Genomic DNA, 25,677 nt, shown 5'->3' with positions numbered 1-25,677 from the left:
CCGGTAAGTGAATCAAATCTAATCCATTCTAATCTAATCTAACTATCTAACTAACTAAACTATATATATATATATATATATATATATATATATATATAGAGAGAGAGAGAGAGAAAACGGTTCCTACACATATGTGTAGATAAGTTATCTACACACTAGCTTAAAATACAGTGGGGGCCACATCATTTGGGTGATCCAAACCATTCATTTTTAAGGCCCTCACATAGATAGGGTGTCCATAAAAAATCAGATCCATAGGATCATCCTAACCATTCGAACTGTGGAGGCAAAAAATGGACTAATTTGTGAAGGTTTAAAGACATCCATTTTACCTCCACAAATCGTAGGGTTGGGATGATCATATGGATCTGATTTTTTGTAGACACCCTATCTATGTGAGGGCCTTTAAAATGGATGGCTTGGATCACCCAAACAATGTGGGTCCCCACTGTATTTTAAGCTAGTGTGTAGAGAACTCTCTACACATGTGTAGGAACCGTTTTCTCATATATATATATATATATATATATATATATATATATATATATATATATATATATATATATAGATGAGAAAATAAGAGAATTTTTTGTAGAATTACACATCACTCTTTTTTACTTTTTTTAACAAAGGCACCCATTCAACACACATATTTTCAATCCTACCCCCTCCTTTATTCTTTTTAACAAAGGCACCCATTAAAGCCAAATAATTTCAATCCTACCCCCCTCCTTTATGCTTTTTTAATAAAAAATCTATAGGGTGATCTTAACCATCTGATTTAAGAGGAACAACATATTGGAAACCTCTATAGATTGGAGGGCTAGGATCAGCCTATGGAAATGATTTTTGGGGCACAACCTATTTATGTTGTGTTCCATCACATGGACGGTTTGGATCAACCCGTGATGTGGTCCCCACTGTATTTTAAGCTAGTATGTAGATAACTTATCTACACATATGTGTAGGAACCGTTTTCTCTCTCTCTCTCTCTCTCTCTCTCTCTCTATATATATATATATATATATATATATATATATATATATATATATATATATATGAGAACATTTCGTACACACTTGTGTAGGTAAGTTACCTACACACTACCTTAAAATACAGTGGGGGCCCACATTGTTTGGGTGATCCAAACAATTCATTTGAATGGTCCTCACATAGATAGGGTGTCCACAAAAAATCAGATCCATAGGATCATCCCAACCCTACGATTTGTGGAGGTAAAATGGATGTGTACAAACCTTCACAAATTAGTCCATTTTTTGCATCCATAGTTTGAATGGTTAGGATGATCCTATGGATCTGATTTTTTGTTGACACCCTATCTATGTGAGGACCATTCAAATGAATGGTTTGGATCACCCAAACAATGTGAGCCCCCACTGTATTTTAAGGTAGTGTGTAGGTAACTTACCTACACACATGTATATATATATATAGAGAGAGAACATTTCCTACACACTCGTGTAGGTAAGTTACCTACACACTACCTTAAAATACAGTGGGGGCCCACATTGTTTCTGTGATCCAAACCATTCATTTGAATGGTCCTCACATAGATAGGGTGTCCACAAAAAATCAGATCCATATGATCATCCCAACCCTACGATTTGTGGAGGTAAAATGGATGTCTTTAAACCTTCACAAATTAGTCCATTTTTTGCCTCCACAGTTCGAATGGTTAGGATGATCCAATGGATTTGATTTTTTGTGGACACCCTATCTATGTGAGGGCCTTAAAAATGAATGGTTTGGCTCACCCAAATAATGTGGCCCCCACTCTATTTTAAGCTAGTGTGTAGATAACTTATTTACACATGTGTGTAGGAACCGTTTTCTCATATATATATATATATGAGGAAAGTGATTGTGAGCTTGAAGCTCATATAACTTATATGAGCTTGAGGGCCCAAACACATGTGGGTCCACATTGTTAGAATGATCCAAAGCATTCATTTGAAAGGCCCTACATAGATAGAGTGTGTACAAAAAATCGGCTCCATAGGATCATCCTAACCCATCCAAAAGTGGAGGGCAAAATGGACAGACACCGTTTGCCACAAATCTGCCCATTTTTGCCCTCCGCTTTTGGAGGGGATAGGATGATCCAATGGAGCTGGTTTTTGGTACACACCCTATCTATGATGGGGCCTTGCAAATGAATGGTTTGGATCACCACAAAAAGTGTGGGACCCATGTGTTTGGGCCCTCAAGCTTATATAAGCTATATGAGCTTCAAGCTCACAATCATTTTCCTCATATATATATATATATATATATATATATATATATATATATATATATATATATATATATATAGAGAGAGAGAGAGAGAGAGAGAGAGAACATTTCCTACACACTTGTGTAGGTAAGTTACCTACGCACTACCATAAAATACAGTGGGGGCCCACATTGTTTGGGTGATCCAAACAATTCATTTGAATGGTCCTCACATAGATAGGGTGTCCACAAAAAATCAGATCCATAGGATCATCCTAACCATTTAAACTATGGAGGCAAAAAATGGACTAATATTAGTCCATTTTACCTCCACAAATCGTAGTGTTGGGATGATCCTATGGATCTGATTTTTTGTGGACACCCTATCTATGTGAGGACCATTCAAATGAATTGTTTGGATCACCCAAACAATGTGGGCCCCCACTGTATTTTAAGGTAGTGCGTAGGTAACTTACCACAAAAAATCAGATCCATAGGATCATCCTAACCATTCAAACTATGGAGGCAAAAAATGGACTAATTTGTGAAGGTTTATACACGTCCATTTTACCTACACAAATCGTAGTGTTGGGATAATCCTATGGATCTGATTTTTTGTGGACACCCTATCTATGTGAGGACCATTCAAATGAATTGTTTGGATCACCCAAACAATGTGGGCCCCCACTGTATTTTAAGGTAGTGTGTAGGAAACTTACCTACACAAGTGTGTAGAGAACATTTCCTACACACTTGTGTAGGTAAGTTACCTACACACTACCTTAAAATACAGTGGGGGCCCACATTGTTTCGGTGATCCAAACAATTCATTTGAATGGTCCTCACATAGATAGGGTGTCCACAAAAAATCAGATCCATAGGATCATCCCAACCCTACGATTTGTGGAGGAAAAATGGACGTGTATAAACCTTCACAAATTAGTCCATTTTTTGCCTCCATAGTTTGAATGGTTAGGATGATCCTATGGATCTGATTTTTTGTGGACACCCTATCTATGTGAGGACCATTCAAATGAATTGTTTGGATCACCCAAACAATGTGGGCCCCCACTGTATTTTAAGGTAGTGTGTAGGTAACTTACCTACACAAGTGTGTAGGAAATGTTCTCTCATACATATATATATATATATATATATATATAAAGGCAAAATGATGGGTTAAGATCTTCCACCCTTTGCCGTTATTTCCGCTTGTGTCCCACTGCCATAATTCCAATTGTATCCCACATGTAAGGGCATTTGTGTCATTTGCCGTTATTTCCGCTTGTGTCTCACCTTTTGATCCACACGTCAGCATTACTCTTTTACCATTAACCCCTTTGCTGATATCTAACATATGTCTCTATGAGAAATTATTTGAGGGGTAAAATCATAATCTACGTACGAAAAGTACCGACAAAGGGTACCTGTCTATGACAATTACGGCACAAAACTACCAAGAAGAGGTAAAGACAAATGACATTGACGAAAGAACTACTTTATATTACTCATGCAGAACACTTGCAAAATATTGATGGATTCCGGGCACCTGAAGAGGAACAACAATTATGGAAACCCCTATCGATTGGAGGGCTAGGAATAGCCTATATCGATTAGAGGGCTAGGATCAACCTATAAAATGGTTTTACGGGCACAACCGATTGATGTTGTGTTCCATCACATGGACGGTTTAGATCAACCTATAACCCTCTATAGATCGGAGGGTTTGGATCAACCTATAAAAATTATTTTTGGGGCACAACCTATGTAGGAAGTGGCCCATCCAAAAGAAATTTCTTTTTTTTGTTTGGGATTTACACGTCAGCATTACTCTTTTACCATTAACCCGTCTGCTGATATCTAACATCTATCTCTGAGAGAAATTATTTCAGGGTAAAATCGTAATCTACATACGAAAAGTACCAACATAGGGTACGGGTCATACCGTACATTTTAATAGAGTGAGGAGTGCGATAATCAAAATACGGTAAGTAGTGCCATTATAAAATATGGTAGTGAGAACATTAGCACTATATATAATCTCAAACCGTCGTTGTTACTTAGATGTTCCCACGCAGGTCGGACCCGAACCTGACGGGTTCAACCCGAATTTGAATTGGGCCGGGTTAAGCTTTTTTGCAAATCGGGTTGGGTTGGGAAAAATCAACCCCAATTGGAAATCGGGTCGGGTCGGGTTGGGCTGTCGGGCAACCCGACCCGACCCGAAACCCAAATTTGGGTTCCATCTGAAGAAGTTCTGTATATGTGTGTTTTTCTTTTTCAACATTTAAATAATCTCCACAGTCCACAATGGACGGTTTGGATAATCTTATGGTGCAGTCCATACCGTATTTGAATAAAGTGAGGAGCGTGATCATCAAAATATAGTAGTATAGATAATATTTCCCTTTGTTAATTGTTAGTCCCTATTTGGTTTAGATTTTGAGAACCGATTGTGAGTTAAAAATTGATTATTGGTGACTCAGTATTAGTTCTCAAAATCCAAAACAACCCGGCTTGAGTTGATGGGGTCAACAATTGGTACCATATCAAATCGGGTCAGCCCGACCCGACCCAACCTGAATTGGGTCGGGTTGACACCCAAGTTGCACCCCTAACGGTGACGAAAAAACTAATTTTCGTTGTTCACTATGTGCGGGTCAAATTACAGAAATGTTGATATTACGAATGCAGGATACCTATAAAAATATTGACGAGTTCTGGGCACCTTAAGAGAAACAACAATCATGGAAACCTCTATAGATTGGAGGGCTAGGATCAGCTTATGGAAATGATTTTACGGGCACAACCTACTGATGTTGTATGCCATCACATGGACTGTTTAGATCAACCTATAATATGGTCTGTACAATTTTAAATGGATAATTTAAATGGATAGCACATGCATCGTACGTCCATTTTTACTAGTATTATATAGAGTAAAAATAAGAGCGCTGCCCATAATCATATTCATGCCCCTTGTTAGGTTATTAGATTCCCTGTAAAGCATTTCAATTGACTACAATCGCCCGTCACCCCAATCAACACTCTCACTAAGTAGGATATTGTCAACCACCCGATGAGCCATCTTATCCTCTGCCAATGTGCTTAATGCACATGCCATGCGAATGATACACCTAATTTGAAATCAGTTTTCAATGCAAAATAATAATTATAGTATAATTTATAAATTAATGCACCTTATCGAGGGCTACCACAAACTAATCTAAATAAGGCTTGAATATTCTATTTATTAAGTCCGTGAATAGAGTAACAAACTAATCTAAGAGCAATTATAGATACAAGGGAGCCCTTGCATAAACAGCCGGAAAAGGGCCTTGATTGGTTCCACATCATCAAGTGTAACCGGATTTACTTTTTCAACTGATTTGAAACGTTTACACTTGATGATGTGGAACCAATCAAAGGCCCTTTTCCTGCACTCTATACAAGGGCTCCCTTGCATCTATCATTCCTCCTAATCTAAATATGGCTTGGACATTCTATTTATTAAGCCCGTGAATAGAGCAGATCCATTGGTTAGCTTAAACAGCGAACTCATAGTGCCCATATCTAAGTATGAAAGGCTGACTTTTGAATATTTCCACTTGATTTCAGAGACAATGGAAATGTGTTTTCTTTCTCTTAGAAATAATCTAAATATGGCTTGGGAGATGATACTACGAGATGCAAGGGAACTGATATATTCGCCCCTTTTTGTTCCATTGGCTAGCCCTCTCTAGCGGATTTATGACTACCCTTTTACGGTACAAGCGGGTGACCAAAGAAAAAAGGGGCCAATATATCATTTCCTGAATGCAATTTTCTTTTTAAAGTGGGTTTGATTTGATCATTTAAAAACTCACTTTTTTTTTTCTTTTCTTGGTCTTGTTTACCTTTCTCAAGTTTTTATATGGTGTCCATTAGTGAGTGCATTTTTTCTTACAAAAAGAAAGAAAATACATGGAGGTCCACCAGGTTCAAAGATCCCAAATTTTTTTTTTTTTTTTGAGTCTCTTCATGCAACAGGGTGTATCTGTCAAAACAATGGGGTGTAAACACCAGTTTACCAGTTTACACAGCTTCTCATACATAGCTGTTGAACATCATAATGTACAATAGAAGAATGATTCTGATGAAGCATTAGGGTCTAGAGTTCACCTGCAGGTCCTTAATACCCTCCCTCTACAAGGAGTTCTGCTAGCAAACCTCTGTAATACAATAGAAAAATGGAAATTTGGTGAAACTCTCATTGCTTCCATGTCAACGGGATATGGGTCACTCCCATCCTTCCTCAATGCCTTCACCTCCGAATCCAACTGAAAATTGGGCCGCTCTAGGCTGTTGTATGAATCTGATAAGCTTTTCAGATCAAGACTCAAGCTTCGCAACTAAGGTTTGATACATGAATGCATTGGTTTCAATCTTTGCTTTCTCTGATTTTTATTTTTCTTTGAAATTTGACTTCTATTGATATCCGAAGCAATGGTACAACTACGCGACAAGCTGTCCCCAAGAACATAGAAAGAGATAATATCCCTGTAAGTTACATTAAGATAGAAACTGAAAAAGCTTTTGATAGTAGTGGCTTTGATTATCCCTCAGCCCGCCGTAGCCATTATAGCCGCATCTAATAAAATGGACATTGATTCCAGTGATACTCCTCCTTTGGCCAGTTGGTCCACTTTTTCGTTTGCTGATCTTCGTCTGTGCTCAATTTTGAGGTGAATCCTACCAAATCCTTGATTTCAGCAATGTAATTTTGAAGCCTCCATGGTCCCTTCAAGTTTTCTGTAGCCCATGCAATGTCATTCAATGAATCCCCTTCGACAATAAGTGGTTTGGAGATGTTATTTGAGCACCATTGAAGGCCAAATAGCATAGCTCTAACCTCAGCCTCGTTGGCATCGCATGTTCCTCCCGGTCCCGGTCCTGAATAGGACATCACAAGTCTCCCAACTGAATCCCGTATTACCCCCCAATTCCAGCCTTTCCGGGATTACCTATTGGGCTACCGTCGAAATTTAGCTTCAACCACCCTGCTGGTGGTGCCTCCCACCAAGGAGTTTTCTTCACCACGATCTTCCTTTCCCAAATAATGGCATTTCAGTTTCTCAATATTTATCCAATTCCGTACGTCACGCCCCTACAGCTTTTAATCCACGAAATTAATTCGATCTTCACTTCCGTGCTTATCCGATCCATACTTTTCACCTGTTCACCGAAGATCTGATTATTTCTTTCCTTCCACGCATTCCATCTTATAACATATGGGAGGATTCTCCACATTGCCTGTCCAGTATCTTCTAATAAACATCCCGACCAGTTTAGTAGACCCTTACAGATAGACCTTTGAAATACTCATGCCACGCCGAAAGAGTTCATCCCACCATTCCAAATGCGATACGTGAATGGACAACAAAGAAGAAGGTGATCGAGTGTCTCCTCCACCTGTCTACACAATACGCACCAGCTAGCCATGTGGAATTTCCTTCGTTTGAGTCTGTCACAGGTATTGATACGTTTGTGAACAACAGTCCAGGCAAAAGCATCAATTCTCGGTGGTGCCGCAGTTTTCCAAACAACCGTGCGCCGTGATGTTTTGCTATCTTCGTTGTTTAGTGCGGAAATGAATGATTTTACCATGAAGTCTCCATCCGATTCCGGTGTCCAAATTCTCTCATCAGGTTGAGATAGCGAGCTGTAATGAGAGTTCAAAAGTCCTAGTAGTGATGCAAAGGCGCCAATTTCTTCTTCCTTGAAGTCCCTTCGGAGTCTAATATCCCAAAAGACCAGCCTGTGATCATCACTCCTAACCAGGTAGTCTGCTACGCTGGATTCTCTGTTGGTAGCAAGCTTAAACAGATTTGGGAATCTGTCGCAGAGCAGTTTATCACCTACCCACTTGTCCGTCCAGAATTGCACTTCATCTGCAGCCTTATCAGTGGTTCGAAATCATCCTTAACAGAACAAATTGATTTCTTCGATCTACGGATAGTCTCAGATTGTACTTCTTCAAGCGCCACCAGCTTTGTACTCTAGTCAAAAGACCATCTTCATTGGCAAAGACCCCCAGCTTTGTACTCTAGTCATTATGAACCCTGAAGTCCCCCCATTGGGGTCTCCAAGTGAGGACCACATGAAAGTTCAGTGGTCATCAGTGACATTCTTCTATTAATCTTCATGGTTGAAAAACCTGGCATTATGATCAATTTAACAAGAATGAAACCCCAATCCATACAGGAAATAATAGCACTCGCATGCTTAAATTCCTTCCTTTATTGAGTAGAAAAGCTTGGTTGAGTAGGCACTCATATTACAAAAACTTGATATTAATGATGGCCGTGTACCTGTTAGTCTTGATGGTCTATATACTTTGACTTGGAGGAAATTTCCATGTTTGTGCAAGAAGTTTTCTTTCACAATCCTTCACCTGAGACCTCAATAGTATTTTTTTTATTAATACCAAACAATAAGTACAGATAATGGAAGTTTAGTGGTAAGAAAATCTACTTTCATTGAGTGATTTATTAGATAAACGCTAGAAGAGAGGAGTTGAATTACATGAGTTTCAAACTCTAATTTGGATCAATAATCAAATCAGTTATATCTTTTCTCCCACCTTCAGAAGAACGAAGCACAAGGTGTTGCCCGACTCAATTACAATCTATGAGGTACTTAATGATCCACCCTGTACATCAGAAGAAAGACCGCTATCCATAATTTGTGACTGTAACTTCCATACCTGGTTTCTAGACTCCCTCTTTCGCAAGTTAATCCATCTCGTTTGCTGAACAGAACATGTGTGACAATTGAGGACAAATAATCCTACAACAATCTCGGATTTCCAAAATGATGTTTAACAACTTCCGTGGGCCAGATGCAGAATCATTTGCCCATGCTATGACATTAGATAAATCTCTCTCCACAACCAACGGTTGGGATAAGTGCTCCATGAACCACTTTAACCACATACCACGGCTTTAGCCTCCTCTTCATTAGACTCACAAATGCCAATAGTGCTGGGAAAGGACATCCAAATCCTTCCACCAGATTCGCGGATCAATCCTCCAATCCGTGCCGGGCCCCATTTCCCTTTGGCACTAACATCAAAACTAAGTTTTAACCAGCCGATTGGAGGGGGCTTCCAGCAAGGGGCAGGGTGATATTTAGATACTTTCTCCCAGAAAATCGACCTATAATTGTGGATGATATCCGCTGTAGAGTATGGGGATACAGAGTCCTTCGATTCGGCCCAAGCAACCAATCAAGCTTGATATCTGACACAATCTTGCCGAAACCTTTTTCTTTGTCTTTTTTTGAAAAAGGTAACGATTTATTGATAGAAGCAAAGAAGGGACAAGGCGTCCCTTCTTTGTCATCGAAGATTCTTGTGTTCCTTTCTTGCAATAAATGCCATGTAACGGCATAGGGGAAGAGTTTCCATAAGGTATGGCCCATATTCCGAAAGGAGATGCTACTCCAATATAATATGATTTTCTTGATGGAACGATGGAACGCCCATGAGAAATCAAAGCTCCTAATGATGGCCCTCCATAGGTTGAATGAGAAAAGGCATATGTGCGTTAATCAAATGTGGTCAGTTATTCAAGTATCCATTTAGCCCATTCCATGATTTGTCATGCGTGCGTTAATGCTTATGCCACTAATGTCAATCTAGCCCTCTACATGCTGAACCTACTGCTATCCCTGCGAGTCTCGCCAAAAAAGGAATGGCGGGGTTCGTTTCTAGCGCATAAGAAGCCATGGATGTAGTAAAGAAGCCATAATAAGGATCATCTAGGATTAACTTATCAGAGTATTACCAGTAGTCATTGCAAGAACAAACACCATCCTTAAAATGATGGAAACGGCTGGCATCTCTTACAATAATCATGCGATTTACAACCCTTGTGCTCAACTTTATAAATAAATGACAATCTCCACACACTCTCAAATTTTTTATCACAACAATCTCTCTCCCTACCTCTGTGTTTAAAAGCCCAAAGGCGATAGCTAACTTTTCGCTATGCACCCCTGTTGATGTCATTAAATCGTCCTCTTCTGTCTCACTTTTAAAAGTCTCCTTCATCCCACCAAACTCCTGTATTGAAGCCTCCAATCCATCCAGCATCCTATAAATGTCCTTAACCTGAGGATGAGATCTATCACCTACTAAGAAGAGGTGAACCCTCTCCTTGTGCTCGATATAGCTACACCCAGGCTCCTTTCTGAGCCCCCTCTCTCTCATCATCCCTCGAACCTTCGCCACACCATCCAAATTCTTGGCTTCCGAATATATATTCGATAGCAACACGTAATAGCCTACATTAGTTGGGTCGAGCTCAATGACATTCTGGAAAGCCAACTCTGCCAAACCGACGTTGCTATGGATCTTACATGCCCCCAACAAAGCACCCCATATCGCACTATCAGGCTCCATGGGCATTGACCTAATGAGCGTCCAAGCTTCCTCAAGCCGGCCTGCACGCCCTAGAAGATCCACCATGCATGTATAATGTTCTGGCCTCGCGGACACCCCATAATTCATCTCCATTTGTGAAAAATACTCCAAGCCCTTCTTTGTGAGGCCCGAATGGCTACATGCTGACAGCACACTCACTAGCAACACAGCATCCGGACGGATTCCCACCGAACACATCTCATCAAACAACCTTACTGCAATTTCTCCGTATCCATGCATCCCATAACCCGCAATGATGGCAGTCCACGAAATTATGTTCCTTTCAGGCATTTCGTTGAACAATTTATGAGCGTGGGACAGTTCCCCACAACGGGCATACATATTTATCAGAGCATTTGTTAGAAAAACATTGAACCCAAACTTCCCACTTTCTATGCGTCGTTCCACATCACGTCCAATGCTACGTGCACCAAGGTGGGCACAAGACGAGAGCACACCAACAAGGCATACCGGGTCGGGTTCGACACCAGAGTTTTCCAGCTCACGATAAAGTTCCAACGCTTTGGTGGCCAGACCATTCTGAGAATAGCAAGAGATCATGGCATTCCACGAAATCCGCTCCTTTTCAGGCATTGCGTCGAACACTTGCCGGGCGAGATCGACCAACCCACATTTGGCATACATAGTTAGAAGGCAATTGCCAATGGAAAGAACAAGGTCTATCCCACACTTAACAATGCAGGCATGAAGGGACATCCCAAAAGGGAGGAACGTGGGGACAGCACAAGACGGTAAGAGGCCGAGCATGGTGATAACATTGAAAGAAATCCCAGCTCGGCGCATGTGGCTAAAGAGATATAGAGCCTCAAAAGAGAGAGAATTAAGGGTGTAGCCTGCGATGAGAGCGTTGCAGCAGACAAGAAAGCTATTTGAGTGGGGCATTTCGTCGAACAGTTGGCGGGCATCACAAATAAGGGAGCATTTGCAGTACATGGAGATTAAGGAGGTTTGGACGAAGGGTTCGGAGTGGCACCCGGTCTTGATAACGTGGGCGTGGAGTTGGGTGCCGGAGGCAGGTAAGGAGAGGGAGGCGCATGATTTGATGGCGAATGGGAAGGTGAAACGGTCGGGAGAGTGGCCTGATAAGAGCATTTGGCGATAGAGGTGGAGGGCCTGGTGGAAGAGCCCCTCTTTGGCCAACACTCTCAGACGAGAGTTCCATGAGCTACTGCTGTTGTAGCTCTTATTTATGAAAGAGGTGGTAGTAAGAGAATTGTGTCTTCTTCCCTTTGGAGCAGCAGAAGTAGGGTGCTTGATCAGTATCATAGATTATTTGTCTCTCTCCCTCTATTTTAAAAGGCACATGAGGCACACCCCTTACCAATATTCCACTATTTTCTAGTGTTAGTTCACAAATCAAATGCTTGTCTCCTCCCTTTTACCTTCCTGTTCCACTAATCTTCAAGCCACCCCCACGCAACCAAACATAGCCTTTTAAGGAAACCTTTGACATCGTGTATAGTTTATACAATTTATTTTCATTTTTGGCAGTGATGGGAATCAATTCGGACACTTCACCGGATAGCGACAAGTGGCAGAGGGACGGGAAGCAGTTGGGTTGACCCTACTCCCCCGGAAGAGTTCCGGCTAACAAGTTCCAGAGGACGAGTGAACAACAGTGCCATACCGTATCTTATGCTACCACTGGCACCGGACTCTTATCACATCGCCATTGATTGGCCGCACATTATTCAATCTCGATATCTTCACCAGCAATAATCACGGCGCTAGGACACCGTCACATCATGCTTGGGACACGAAACCTCCAGGAACCCTCCCCTCCGTGCAACGGATCGATCGGCTCCCCCTAGATCATTATCGCCCCTCTAGAAGTAACACACCCTTTGCCAAGCTCTCATTCTGTTGATATCTTGACTTGAGCATTGGATGGTTCCCACGAAGTTCCGACTCCGAGCGGTCCCTAACCTATTGTCATGTCACAAGTTGAGCTGATAGCAGGTGGGATTGACACCATCGTAGCTGTTCGTTAAAAGAGAGCTTAGCATCATGGCGATGAACACTTGACCAACAAAGGGAACACTTGACTACCTTGGTACATCACATAGCCATCATTTCGGAGCAAGGAATGGCAGACAGAGGCCATCATGCCCCCCGGGACGATTGTTGCACCTCGAGGGCCCAAGCCATGGTCCTCCTAGCGCTTCCTCTAGTCCGGGGCGAGGCCACCCTGTCCAACCTCTTGCGGCTCACTCACAAGGGCAGTACCTCAGCTGCACTCAACACCCCGCTGGGAGTTATCTTTGCTCACATATCCCAGGAAAATGGGAGCCGAAGATGGATCTTCTATGATTGGAAGAAGCTTGTTTCTGCTTACCAGTCGAGCCCGTGTGGAGGTGGATCATCGGCAAGTTTGATTGCTCCAGGTCATCATGCTATTCAGAAGGAGGGGTTCTTCGACTTAAAAGTGGAAGGTCCCACGAACGATGCCAATCTATTGGTGCCAAAATCCTCTCGTGGCCAGATGAGCTTGAGTTGTACTTCGATCCATGCATGTCTTGTGCTCAAAGAACGCACGTTATAGGTCCCGGAGTTTGGACTCTGGGAAGATCATTCGACACTCAAGTTTGAAATCAGCACAATAGGTAACCCAAACAACAAAGGAGCAAAGTAACCATATGCCAGAGATTTCCGATGCGTACCTTTGAGCGTGGGGGTCATTTTATAAAGTTGGAGTCCAAGACAGTTTAGAATACTTGCCTTTCTTGGAGAGTTTCTTTTATTGGCTGATTTCCTTCAGGAGTCAGTTTCCATGTTTACCTTCGAGATCTTCGAGTTTCCTAGTGGAACTTTGTTTCTATTTTCGTTACCGAGCTTTCAGGAAGGTTGCCTCATGGGATTTGAACTCCCTTCTAGGGCACTTTCCTCTTTACTCGGAGTTACCATTTTTGGAGGTGAAAGATCTCTCTGACCTTGCTATATAATAGGCAAGTTCGGTCCGGTAAGTTGTAGAGGCCATGTGTCATGCACTTATTGGTAGGATGGATTTTACCCTTAGCACTGTTCACTCACGACTTTTTTACTAGATCAATGGTCCCCATTTCATGTAAACTTGCAAACTTAACAGTCAACAAGTGCCAGCGCGCCCCTCCCTCCTTCCAACCGCATCCACGAGAGCTCCCGCATTTGTACATAGAAAAAGTAACAAACCAAAAACAAGATAAATAGAGGGTAGAGGTACCACCCTTGATATTTGATCCAACCGCGGCAGCTCTATTTTTGAAGAGCTGCTGTTGGATCAAATATCAAGGCGGAGGTTTCCACCGTACAAGGGCTTTACTGGTGTAAGGCCTTACACCGTATAATTTCTCAAAATGAGGTATTCTTCGGAAAGAGAGCCAGGAGAGGGGCAGAATATTCCCTATGTCTTAGTAGAATCTTATTAGGATATTTTCTCTCCCAAACTCCATACCATGTGCAGGGCTAAATAAACAAAAGAAACTGGAACATGATTTATGGGGCCAGCAGGCCAAATCTTGCAGGAGGCCTTTTTTCCCATGGGCCCATGATTTTGGGGTGCACCACTTGAGCTGGTTGTCTGAGGACCCCACATTGATACTAGTCATTGTCAATCCATCCGTGAAATGTCAGTGGGCCCCACATCCACAAATTAAATTTTGCCATACTCATGTCTAATCTCGTCTGATTAGTAAACCCCACGTCGATAATTGCCATCGCATAATCTCATCCGTCGGTGACAAGTCAATGGGCCCCACATATGCAATTAACCTTCTCCGGTGGGGCCCACTTTCCCACTTTAAGCCTCAGTTTTACAACAAGGGTGGGCCCAGAGCAGAAAAATAAATCGCCACCTACATAGTAGCGTAACGATGACAACATCAATCCGATAAATCGTTGCCACAACCACTCTCTCTCTCCCCCTTGTTTCCGCAGAAGGAGAGAGAGAGAGATCTAACCGCCAAAATTCTCGATCTGGGCCCGGAAAACCCTAACCTACAAATCCCTCTCATCCATCCATGAATTAATCCTTCACATTTCTCATATCTCTCCAGGTATATTTGATCTTCGCTAGGGCTAAATTTTTTACATTTTAAGCTGATTATTCTGTCTTCTTGTTTCATTGAATGAGTAAGGTTTTCTCATTTTTTTCCTGCATTTGATACGTATCTTTTTTTTTGGCTTCAAGTCTCTGATGTTCTTTTAATATTATGTATTGTTTTGTGATTGCTTGTTGGTTGGATTTTATTAATCTATTTTAAATTGAGATTCCAACTGTCTTTGAGTGTTTCTCTCATCGAAAGCACATGGGTTGGATTCTAAAAGACTTTTTTTTTTTTTTTTTTGGTCTTGTTATTGCTTTGGTATGGTTTTTGTTTCTGGGTTTGGATTTGTGGGGAGTGTGTGTTGGAAATCTGGGTTTCTTGTTCTGGGAGTGCTTGGGGTAATTCGTCCGGGGTCGTCATATTCAATTGAGAGGTAGTAGGTGATATGGGGATGGTGTAATTTACATGTTTTTGTGGAGGAATTCATCACAAAATGTTTTTTTTTTTTTTCTCTTTTGTCCTGTGGGGTTGCTTCATTATGTTTATGGTCCTCCTTTTTGTTCTTTCTTATAGTGATTTAATTGTTAGGCCTTATTCGTTTAGACCCTTGTTCGTTTGAGATTATGCCAGCCGATTGTGAGTTTAAAACCGATTATTGGACTCAAATTTACGTTTAATTTTAAGTCCAATAATTGGTTTTGGACTCCCAACCGACTGGCATAATCTCAAACGAATAGGGCCTTGACAACCGATTGTGAGTGCCAAACCGATTATTGAACTCAAATTTATGATGAGGATGAAGTAAACACATGATGAATATTTTGATGATAAACTTGTAAACTTCATCTTCTTCTTCTTCTTCTTCTTCTGAATGGTTGTAAACTTCTTCTTTTCTCCAGCATTGTTCTCTTCTTGTTTTTGAAAAGGTTGTTATGACTAACAGGGTAGACTCATTAAGTTCTGTTTTGTAATGAAGCCTTAGTTATATTTTTAGACAACTGATAGTTTTTTTATTCAATTAGATGTTATTAGCCTGGTAGGTGAAACTCCTGTGGAGCTTTCCCAAATGGTCTGTTGCTTCTCATCCATTAGTCTCATTGTTGACCACTGCTTGAGAGTTGCCCGACCTAAAGTACAAACTACTTGTTTTACCTTGCGATTGATTACGACGCCACCAAAGGGTGGGAGGGGGAATGGATCGTGTGGTTTTGTTTAATTAATTTTTTTTTTTTTTGAATGGTCGAAAATTTCATTAAAGAAAAGGGACTGAGATGGTCAAATACATGCAAGAGAGAAATAAAGGATAATAGAGGAGCAAAAAAATCTCAAGGCAGTGGAAAATCTTGTTTAATTTAATTTCCAGAAAGCTGTTTTGACCGATATTGACGCTTCCAGTTTCCGGTGATGGATGGTAGTTGTTATCGATGTTTTATGTTTTGCATTAGTTTCTTTTTATTATCTTGCATTAAATCTAGTTAGTAGTCCAAAATATTTATGATTTAGATGCCCCTTCATCATATGTGGTTATCGTGTCTTATCCGTACACTTGTTTGTGTAGCAATTTTTGGTACTTCACAAACTTGAATTTGTCAGTATTGGTTCCCAATACTCACATCTTTAGTGAGTTACCTATCATATAAATTGATGTTTCTCTGTCATTGTTGCACTTTGTCCAAGGGGAGTTGGATATGTTATGGAATTTCAGTTACTTGGACATGAATATATTCATTTTATACATATGCACGTTTGTCTTGCTTTCTCTATTGTGAAGCTGCAATTTTAGATTGGAATTTCTTTTCCTGTTGTTGAATCTGTTCAGCTTGCTTAGAAAGGACATCCGGGATTTCTTAGAAGAGTGTGTTTCCTTGCTTTCAGGTAACTGGTGTTAATGTATCTTGTTGTGCATGGAGAGTACTCGTACAATTTCATTATCTTCATTGTGCTCATTTGATTTGGGAAAGTTGTTGCAGTACAATTTGTACTCCATAACCAATATTCTCTTTTTGCAATTTATGAGATAACCTTGACAAATAATTTGCCTAGATTTTTTTTAATGGTAAAAATTTCATTCAATAAAAGGGAAAGACCGAGATAGTCCACCCAAGATTACAAGAAAACAAATAAAGTACAAAGAGTAGGAAGAAAAGAAAATATTGATAAAAATAGTGAAAGAAAAGAGGGGGAAACACAATCAAGGGGGAAGGAAATCAAACATTTCCAAACCCAACTCCCCACACCCTCTTTGGCAAACCTTGTCTGCTATACCATTAGCAGATCTCCAGACATGCTTGAGCACTATAGATGACCCACTAACACTATCCAAAATCTCAATGAAAAAGGCCGCAAATCTCCACCGCGGACAACCGAGCCACAAAGCCATCTAATTACATTCTTTGAATCCCCCTCCACAATCACCTTATCCAAGCACTCTCGATTCAACATTAAAATATCTTGATGAACAGCCCTAACTTCCATCTCGCTAGAGTCAGCAAACCCTAAAGGGCCAGAGAAAGACCAAGGGACAGAGCCAGAAGAGTCTGCAAATGCTTCTGAAGAGTTGTCCGGCATCATTGGTTTGGCCCCCAACCTATCCTTGTCATAAGAGTTGAATCTCGTGCATAACTCGATCTATTTATCTCGTTAAAGTATCACTTCTCTTATCACGACATTAGCAGTTTCAAAACATTCATGTATATTCCCTTCCCTTCACCAAAATTTCTATGACCACAATTCCTCGCAATCATGTTTCCAAATACAAGCCCTAAGCTCAAACTTGCTCATTTTTTTTTATTTTTATCGGTAAGCTGGGCTCGAACCCCCTACCTCAGGGTGAAAGAAAAGTTCAAACTTGCTCATATACCAATTATGTTACAATGGATTTAGAATAACAATCAGGACTTTTGAACTTAAATTCAACCTAAAACAAAACCAAGCACATAACTCCATAAATGACAAGGAGGTTGAGATATATTGTTGTTTCAAAGAGAAACAACAGATAAGAGGCAAAACTGCTTGTATAAATTTTGATTCTCGTAATGGTTACAATAGCCATCCAAAGACCCTCTATATATACAATATGCTTTCCCTTTTATGGCTCCAAAACCTTTCCAAAGTAAGGACTTCTAATCCTAGATACTTTTCAACTTCAAAACACTTATGAAACAAACTGTTTCTAGTTATTATTTTCTATCCTAGATCATTTAAAAAAAAATTATTTTCTATCCTAAACTAATCCAAATCTCCTTTAAAAATAGTTTTTTTATGTTATCCATTTCTATTTGTAAGCCAAACTTTATTCAAGCTTTCTACTTCAACTTCAACTTCAATACAAAATAGAACTTCTTGAAGGTTACTATACCCACATCTTCTCCCCAAACATGGACTTTTTAAGACCAAGGTTTTAAATTCCAATTTCGATTCCAATTTCAATTACCACAGATGACAACAATGGAAATGTTTCAATTTTGGTGAAAATCCTGTAAATTCATGGAAACGTATGTAAATTATAGAATTTTAGAATGAAACTTTAGGAAATGCTAGAACAAGATACACACTTAGAAACCATCACATAAGCAAGACTACCATCTATAATGGATTAACAACATCGAACCCGTAGTGACGTGCTCTATCGGGCTTGTCTGATGATTCGGTACATGGCGCATTTCACACACACACACACACACACACACAGGTTCAGCTTTTGGAGAAGTTGGTGAGTTAAAATGAGAAGTTGGTAAGTTAAAATGGTATCAGAGCCAAAGGTCTCGAGTTCAAACCTCCCGGGTAGCAAAAATCCACATGCGATGGTCGGCCCAAAGTGGGACGACATGTGCCACGTGTTTGCCAAGTGGGTCACATGTGCGGGGGAGTGTTAAAGTATAAAAGATAAATACTGCCTTTCTCCAACGGCTTAAGCTTTTGGAGAAGTTGGTAAGTTAAACCTTACCGATACGCCAAAAACTGGTTTTCCTTCCCAAAAACCCACCATAATTCGATTTTGACAACCCTTAAAATCCTTTGATTGATCCCCCCAAACGGCTATTTTCGCCGATTTTCCCTCTATAAAAATACCCTCAAGGCTCCTCAGAAAGCAACAACATTCTCACACGAGAATCACGGCAATGAAGCTCTTCTCTATTCAAGTATTTCATTTCTTCCGTTTGTTCTTTTTTTGTGCATTTTTTGCTGTTTTGAATCCGGGGCAGCATCTCAAATACCATCTCCAACGTCATCAAACAGGGTCACACGACCCACCCCAATCACCTCTCTTACTAGCCTCCAACACGCGCACGGTTCGGCTGTCATCTCTATAAACGGGGAAGGCCTGAACTCTTTGTTTTAGATTTATTTGCTTATTAACATCTTTATTAGTTGATTCTTTTCTATGTTACTGCAAACAGTTATTAGATACTTCTCAATTTCTCTGATTATATGCTATTAGATCTGCCATTGCTTTAAAAATTGGTTTCTTCAAGTTTAAAACCAGTTCTTGCTATTTTATATTGTTGAAAAGTATACCAGTTCTATTTTTTTTTTTAAAAAGGTATTCCAGTTCTCCTTTGGCTTGCACTATTCAACTCATTGTTGGATTCGGACCTCTTTGTTACTTCTAAACTTATTACTATATTCAGATCAGTATTTTACCATGGAATTAATTGGCTATTCACCACCTTTTAATTTCCTCTAATACACATTTGCTAAGTCACTCCAATAATCAGTTGTCATCATCTTGTACAACTTAATTTCATTCACTACTTCAGTCTATGCATTTTCTTATTTGGAATAGTTAACGAATCAATTTCCTTTGCTGCTTTCACCGTTAAACTACATTCATCATTACCTTTCAAAAAAAAAAAAAAAACTCCATTCATCATTAGATTCCACATCGTTGGGCTGTTTATAAAGCGATCAGAACTCTTTGCTGAACACTTTGTGTAAGTCTAGAATCCCAGAATAGTTAGTTTTGGGCTCATCTGTTTACACTATTGTGCTATAACTGTTTATTGCAGAATATTATTCCCTGTTTTGATTTTCAAATTGATTGCATCTTATATATAAAGGATTTAAAAAAAAAAAAAAATCTTATATATAAAGGCAAATTTTCACTATGTCACCATTGTAGGCCTAGTGTTAAAATTATTCCAGACTCTTCGTTTCATTAATACATACCCCTTCAGCACTTAAAGCCAGGCTTGAATCGTTTAGCTCATACTACCCAAGACAATATCTAAGGTTTGTAGGTCTCAACATATTGGTACCTTCCCTGACATGAGCTGAATTACAGCCCAATATAAGCTTAGCTCTGACCTCTAGGATCACCACGTTTAGTAAACGTGAGACAACCAGATTCAATTTCAAAACTCAAAATCCTTCATTACCATTCAAATATTCAAAAATTTAAATTAAATAGTTTTCAGTCTCTTTTCCACTATTTTAATCGAAGGACCTACTAATTTGCATTGCTTCAAGTCAGCTTTGCAAAACATATAACACCAAGCTGGTAATTGCATCACCGAGAAGTAAAGTGATGATCAATGGATGCTAAATTCTGAACTACACCTCTATGACTATTGACTGTGTTTCGTAAGTACAGGTAGAGTGTCGGAATCCGACACGGGTATCAAGTGTCCGATTCAGCAAACCTCAAAAAGAAGGATTAGTGGCTTCACCAAAATATTATAATCAATTCTCAAATTTTATTTTTTTTACATATTAATATAGTTATAACAAGTAATATATTGAAAAATGTAATAGGTTAAATAAATGAAATTTTTATTTCCATTGAAGTAGCTTACTATTAGGATATGTAAAACTCAAAACATTCGGCAAATGTAAACTTGTGGTCATAGTATTCAGAAAAAACAGATAAAAGAGATCTAATAGCATCTCATAGAATCCTGAAGTATTGGAATCCGAGACGTGTCCGACACGGATTCTTCACCCATTTAGAAGAATCCATGTAACATGGACTATTGAATTCATAACTACTCCTCTATGGCTCAAAAAGACCAGCCATCTCATTGGCCTATGCGTGATGTGAGAATGCAAAGTGGTTGAACACTCTTATCAGCTGACTAAAAAATTATAACTTTAAGACTAATATGATTGAATTTTAAATGTGCAAGAGAATTTAAGATGATTTGAAATGAATGACATGGGTTTGTTCAAGTACATAGAGAGATTTGGATGAATAGTGCAATGGGCAGGGAATGGAAAGGGAAAGTAATATGGGGACAACGTTGAAGCCAATCTTGTCGGAGATCTGAGGATGCTAGCAGTGGTGGTCGGCCCAACAAAAAGGATCGGTCATCTAATGGTAATAAGTTGAAGGTGATGAAGTCTTCAGCACTACCACAAGATAGAAAGAAAAAAGAATTAAGGGCTAAAGGAATCATGGGAGATTTGGTGTGCTGAAGGTATTGGTACATGAATTTCATATTCCATGCGGTCTGCAATGAATGCAAGAAGTGTTGGAACTAGAGGGATAAGGTGGCCACTAGTGATCCATAAAAAGGTAGGAGATGTAGCTCGAGAGGGACGGGAGACTTTGGTGCGAGGGGGGACCATGGTCCTGCCAGAAGGACATTCAAGTAAGTTGTGCAAACTCATGGGCAAATGATGCGGATAGGTGTAGAAACCAGAAAAAATGGACCGTGATGAGGTAAGGTTTTAACAAAAGAGGCCAAAAGAAAAATGCAAATTCTAAAGAGAAGCGTGATTGGGTTCCTCCCAATAGTCAAACCACAAGAGAGCAGTTGGATGGCTAGATAGCAAGAAAATGAGGGTTTATTGAGAAGGTGCCAATTTGGTTCGTGGGGCCGTTTGATGTAGTTTTTGTTATACTAATAGTAGAAGATGAGGGATAGATGGGCCAGAGGTCCATTTAGGAACCTCCTCAGATGGAAGGAAGACATGAGCAATGAAGTCTTTTAAAGAATTGGACAATAATGTAGTGAAGTCTTGGAGTGTCCGGCCTTGCGAAATCGGCCAATGCCTGGTTGAAGGCTGTCTCTACGTTAACTTTTCAGATAATTCCGTTCTTTCCTAGTTTGTATTTTTGTGATGAAGCTTTATTTATAGTTCTAAACAAGTATGTTCGCACAGTCGATAGTTTTAGATACAATTTAATTTCATTAGCCTGGTAGATGAAAGTTTAGTGAAGCTTTCCCAAACTGTCAGCTGCTCCATCACTCTCCCGTTGCTGACCATTGCTCAAGGGATGCCAGACCAAAAATACAAACTAACTGTTTGTACTGTGGGCTTGATTGCCACCTCATCAAAGGAGGGAGGATGGATCATGCTTGAGGACCCTATCACTATGATTTTGTTTATGCCATTTCTAGAAGGCCGTTTTGAACTTTTGATTGATATAGACCCATTCAGTTCCCGGTGATCGATGGTAGTAGCAATTGTTGTTATAAGTTGTGCATTTGGTGTCTTTTTTATATGCATTCAGTGGCTTTTTTTTTTTTTTTTTTTACATTAAATCGTAAATATGAGATACTCATACAAATACAAATGTGGGAGAGATCAAGAAGATGCAATGTCGTTTATCTGCTTGGCTAGTCAAGCATGAGCTAGTTCATAGATCTTTGGGCTTCGATTACCAAGGAATAGAGACTATACAAATAGTGCTCCAAAATATTTCTGATTTTATGGCCCTTCACCACATGTACTTATGACCTCTTATACATACACTTGTTTGTCTGGCAGTTTATTGGTACTTCACAAACTCTAACTTATTAGAATTGGTTCTCAAAAATCGCATATTTCATTTGTTGAATTTGTCTTAAATAGCTCCAAATACTCATGGCTTCACTGTAGCTGCCTATCATATAAATTGATGACGAGCTCTAATTTGTCAGAATTGGTTCCCAATAAACATGACTTGCATGAGTTGAATTTGTCAAAAGTAGCTCCTAATACTCACGGCTTCACTGTAGTTACCCATCATATAAATTGATGTTTCACTTTCATTGTTGCACTTTCAATAGGGAAGCTGGATGTGTTGCGGATTTTCAGTTACTTTTGGAATGCAATCATACGCTTTTTATACCTTCTCATATTTGCCTTCTCTTTCTCTGTTATAACACTGCAATTTTAAACTGAAACTTCTTTTTCTGTTTAATCTGTTCAGCTTGTTTAGAAAGCATACCCAGGGTTTCTTTGAAGAGAACGTTTCTTTGCTTTCAGGTAACCTGTGGCTACGTAGCTTGTTGAATATGGAGACTACTTGTTCTATTGCTTTTTCATTGAGTGCATGATCTTAGAAAACTGCTTTTTCACCACATGTCTTGATTGAATGCCAAATTGTTCCTTATAAATTTGAGGATTGAGAGACATTTTATGGTTTGGGCAAATATGAGAGATTTTTATGGTTTGGGCTTTTAAATTCAATTCTGCGTCCCACACTTTACATCAGAGAAGATATTTTATTTGTTTTGGTGATCATACTGCCACACGTTACATTGGAAAACTTTTGAACCTCATGCAGTTCAGCAATGGGTGCCCATTTACATCTAGTGTATTCGACTGCTGGAACAAGTAAAAGGGATTTAAAAGCAGCAATTTCTTGATTTGGGACATTGAGAAACCTAGTCAGTACAAAGCTGATTCTCTGCAACTCATCCATGGAGAAAATTTAATCATTGTACTGTTTTCATAAACTAAGATAGTCCATGAAGGGGCTTAGTAGATTTCCTTTGAGAAACTAAGTCACTTCAAATGCTGATTCTCTGCAACTCAGCCACAGTGAACAGTTTGATCTAGAAAATTTAATGATTGTACTATTTTCATAAACCAAGATAGTCCTTAAAGGGGCTTAGTAAATTTTCATTTTTAAATAAATTTTTAATCTTGACTTAACAGATTCTTCGTTGTGAGATCCAGTTTCTTTGCCAAAGACGGACTACAAAGAAAGCACCAATAAACACAATGTCTAAAATAACATTATTCTTGCACTGTTACTAGTCCTTTCCAGTGGCTGCTTCTCCTTTAGTACTCCAAGGTTCTAAATATGATTTGTAAACTGCTAGTTTTATCTTAATTGATTAATCTGTTGCAAACTTGGATATTTTTCTGATTATTGTTCAGGTTCTGATTGAAAATGGCAAGAGGTACTAGGGGCCGACGCAGACTTTATTCCCGCCGGTGCAGGTCAACCCCATACCCATTGCCATCTTGTGGTCAGGAGTGTCTGGAGGAGCAAGTGAAGCAGAAGAAATCATCCAAAGCTTTGGAGAAGAAAGACTGGGAAGATGTGACCTGTTCAGTGTGCATGGAGTACCCTCACAATGCTGTCCTCCTCCTCTGTTCTTCTCACGACAAGGGCTGCCATCCCTACATGTGCGGCACAAGCTATCGCCACTCCAATTGTCTTGATCAGTACACCACGGCATACACCAAACTGATGTCACCCAGCAATGGGCTCAATGGGCTCCGTCAGCTTCAAGATGGCATGCGGCATGGATCAGTGGAAAGCTTTGTTTTTTCAGATCCTGGTTGGCTGACCGGTGAACTATCGGATCTTGCATGCCCACTTTGCAGAGGTCAGGTTAAGGGATGGACCGTGGTTGAAGCTGCACGCAAGTATCTCAATGCCAAGGAAAGAAACTGTATGCAGGATGAATGTTCGTTCATCGGGACATACAAAGAACTCAGAAAGCACGTACGGGCTAAGCACCCATGTGCACGACCCCGCGAAGTTGATCCCATACTCGAACAGAAATGGAGAAGGCTTGAGCGTGAGAGAGAGCGCGATGACGTGATCAGCACGATAAGGTCATCGATCCCGGGAGCAATGGTCATGGGGGATTACGTGATAGAGGGGACTAATAATAACTTTCGTAGAGATTACGAGGGGGAAATCCATGAAGATGGGGATTATGAGGTGGGCGGCGATGAGGGGAATTGGCCCAATGTCCTTTTCCTCTTGCAGGCATTTGGGTCTTCTGGGAATGTGAGTTTCAGTTCCCGCTTGAGGCGGCTTGAGAGGGGTTATCGCACATTGGACGAAGGAGGTAGTGTCCTCCCCGTTGCTGCTGTTACTGCAACATCTGAAGGAGAGGATGAGTCTTCAGCTAGCAGAGGGAGAACAATGGTGGGTTTGGGGAGGTCGGAGAGGCGAAGGCGGCGGAGGCAGCGTAGAAGCCGGAGGAGATCGGTTATAGATGTGACCTAAAGATAAAATGGTGGGGCAACTATCACATGTAGGTTTGTCATGTAGCAACAGGGATATGCATTTTGACTCTCCTATTATTCCTCTATATAATTCATGGATAATGCCCCATTCAATTAATCTGGAATTGGTGATGCAATGATTGGATGATTAGTAAAACTGCTTAGTTTTACTGTTTTTTTTAGCCCTTTTTTTCCCCTTATTTGTTGAATATCTTGGGAGCTGAAGGATTTGGTGACTGGGGGTTCATTGTAATGTTTTATGTTCATTTGTAATTTCAGTGTTGTTGAAGTATTTTCTGTTCCCCAGTGCAATTGATCTCAATGTTAGGCAACTAATGTTCAAGACCATATTGTTTATCATCTGCGCAGGAAGGTCCGGATCCGTTGTCAATGAAAGCAAAAAAGAAAAACACTATCAAAATTGTCGTGTATACCTGTCTGTCATGTGTAAGCTCTAGATGATTCACCCTGTGGCTACTCTGTGAATGACCAACACCCAAATATTGTATCAATATAGTATGATTGATTACTAGTTTACTACATGCTGTTTTAAGGTTTTGTCCCTGTTAACTTACCAACTTCTCCAATAGTTTAAGCTGTTGGAGAAAGGCGTTATTTATCCTTTATATTTTAACACTACACCGCACGTGTGACCCACTTGGCAAACATGTGGCACATGTGGTCCTACTTTGGGCTGACCATCGCATGTGGAATTTTGCTATCCGGGAGGTTTGAACTCGAGACCTTTCGGCTCTG

The 25,677-nt window shown here is 40.1% G+C and overlaps 2 protein-coding genes across 3 annotated transcripts; one reads left to right on the top strand and one right to left on the bottom strand.

Moving 5' to 3' along the window:
- Positions 1 to 8,735: 8,735 nt before the first annotated feature.
- Positions 8,736 to 13,289, bottom strand: LOC143889695 (Pentatricopeptide repeat (PPR) superfamily protein). The gene has a single exon (XM_077393996.1). The coding sequence runs from the start codon at positions 11,984 to 11,986 to the stop codon at positions 10,058 to 10,060; it is 1,929 nt and encodes a 642-aa protein (XP_077250111.1). The 5' UTR covers positions 11,987 to 13,289; the 3' UTR covers positions 8,736 to 10,057.
- A 1,277-nt stretch (positions 13,290 to 14,566) lies between these two features.
- On the top strand, positions 14,567 to 25,222 carry LOC143889694 (uncharacterized). Of its 2 annotated transcripts, XM_077393994.1 has the most exons (4): positions 14,567 to 14,751; positions 16,562 to 16,617; positions 22,880 to 22,935; positions 23,836 to 25,222. In XM_077393994.1, the coding sequence occupies exon 4, from the start codon at positions 23,849 to 23,851 to the stop codon at positions 24,920 to 24,922; it is 1,074 nt and encodes a 357-aa protein (XP_077250109.1). In that variant the 5' UTR covers positions 14,567 to 14,751; positions 16,562 to 16,617; positions 22,880 to 22,935; positions 23,836 to 23,848; the 3' UTR covers positions 24,923 to 25,222. The 2 variants fall into 2 exon arrangements, with proteins under 2 accessions (XP_077250109.1, XP_077250110.1); XM_077393995.1 differs by lacking the exon at positions 16,562 to 16,617.
- The last annotated feature ends 455 nt before the right edge of the window (positions 25,223 to 25,677 follow it).

This window comes from Tasmannia lanceolata, unplaced genomic scaffold (genome assembly GCF_043159265.1).
Source record: "Tasmannia lanceolata isolate RefF3 unplaced genomic scaffold, GAP_Taslan_0.1 ptg000013l, whole genome shotgun sequence".
In the NCBI taxonomy this organism is placed as follows: Eukaryota; Viridiplantae; Streptophyta; class Magnoliopsida; order Canellales; family Winteraceae; genus Tasmannia; species Tasmannia lanceolata.
The sequence above is the reverse complement of the archived record's forward strand: the minus strand, read 5'-3'. Positions and strand labels throughout refer to the sequence as shown.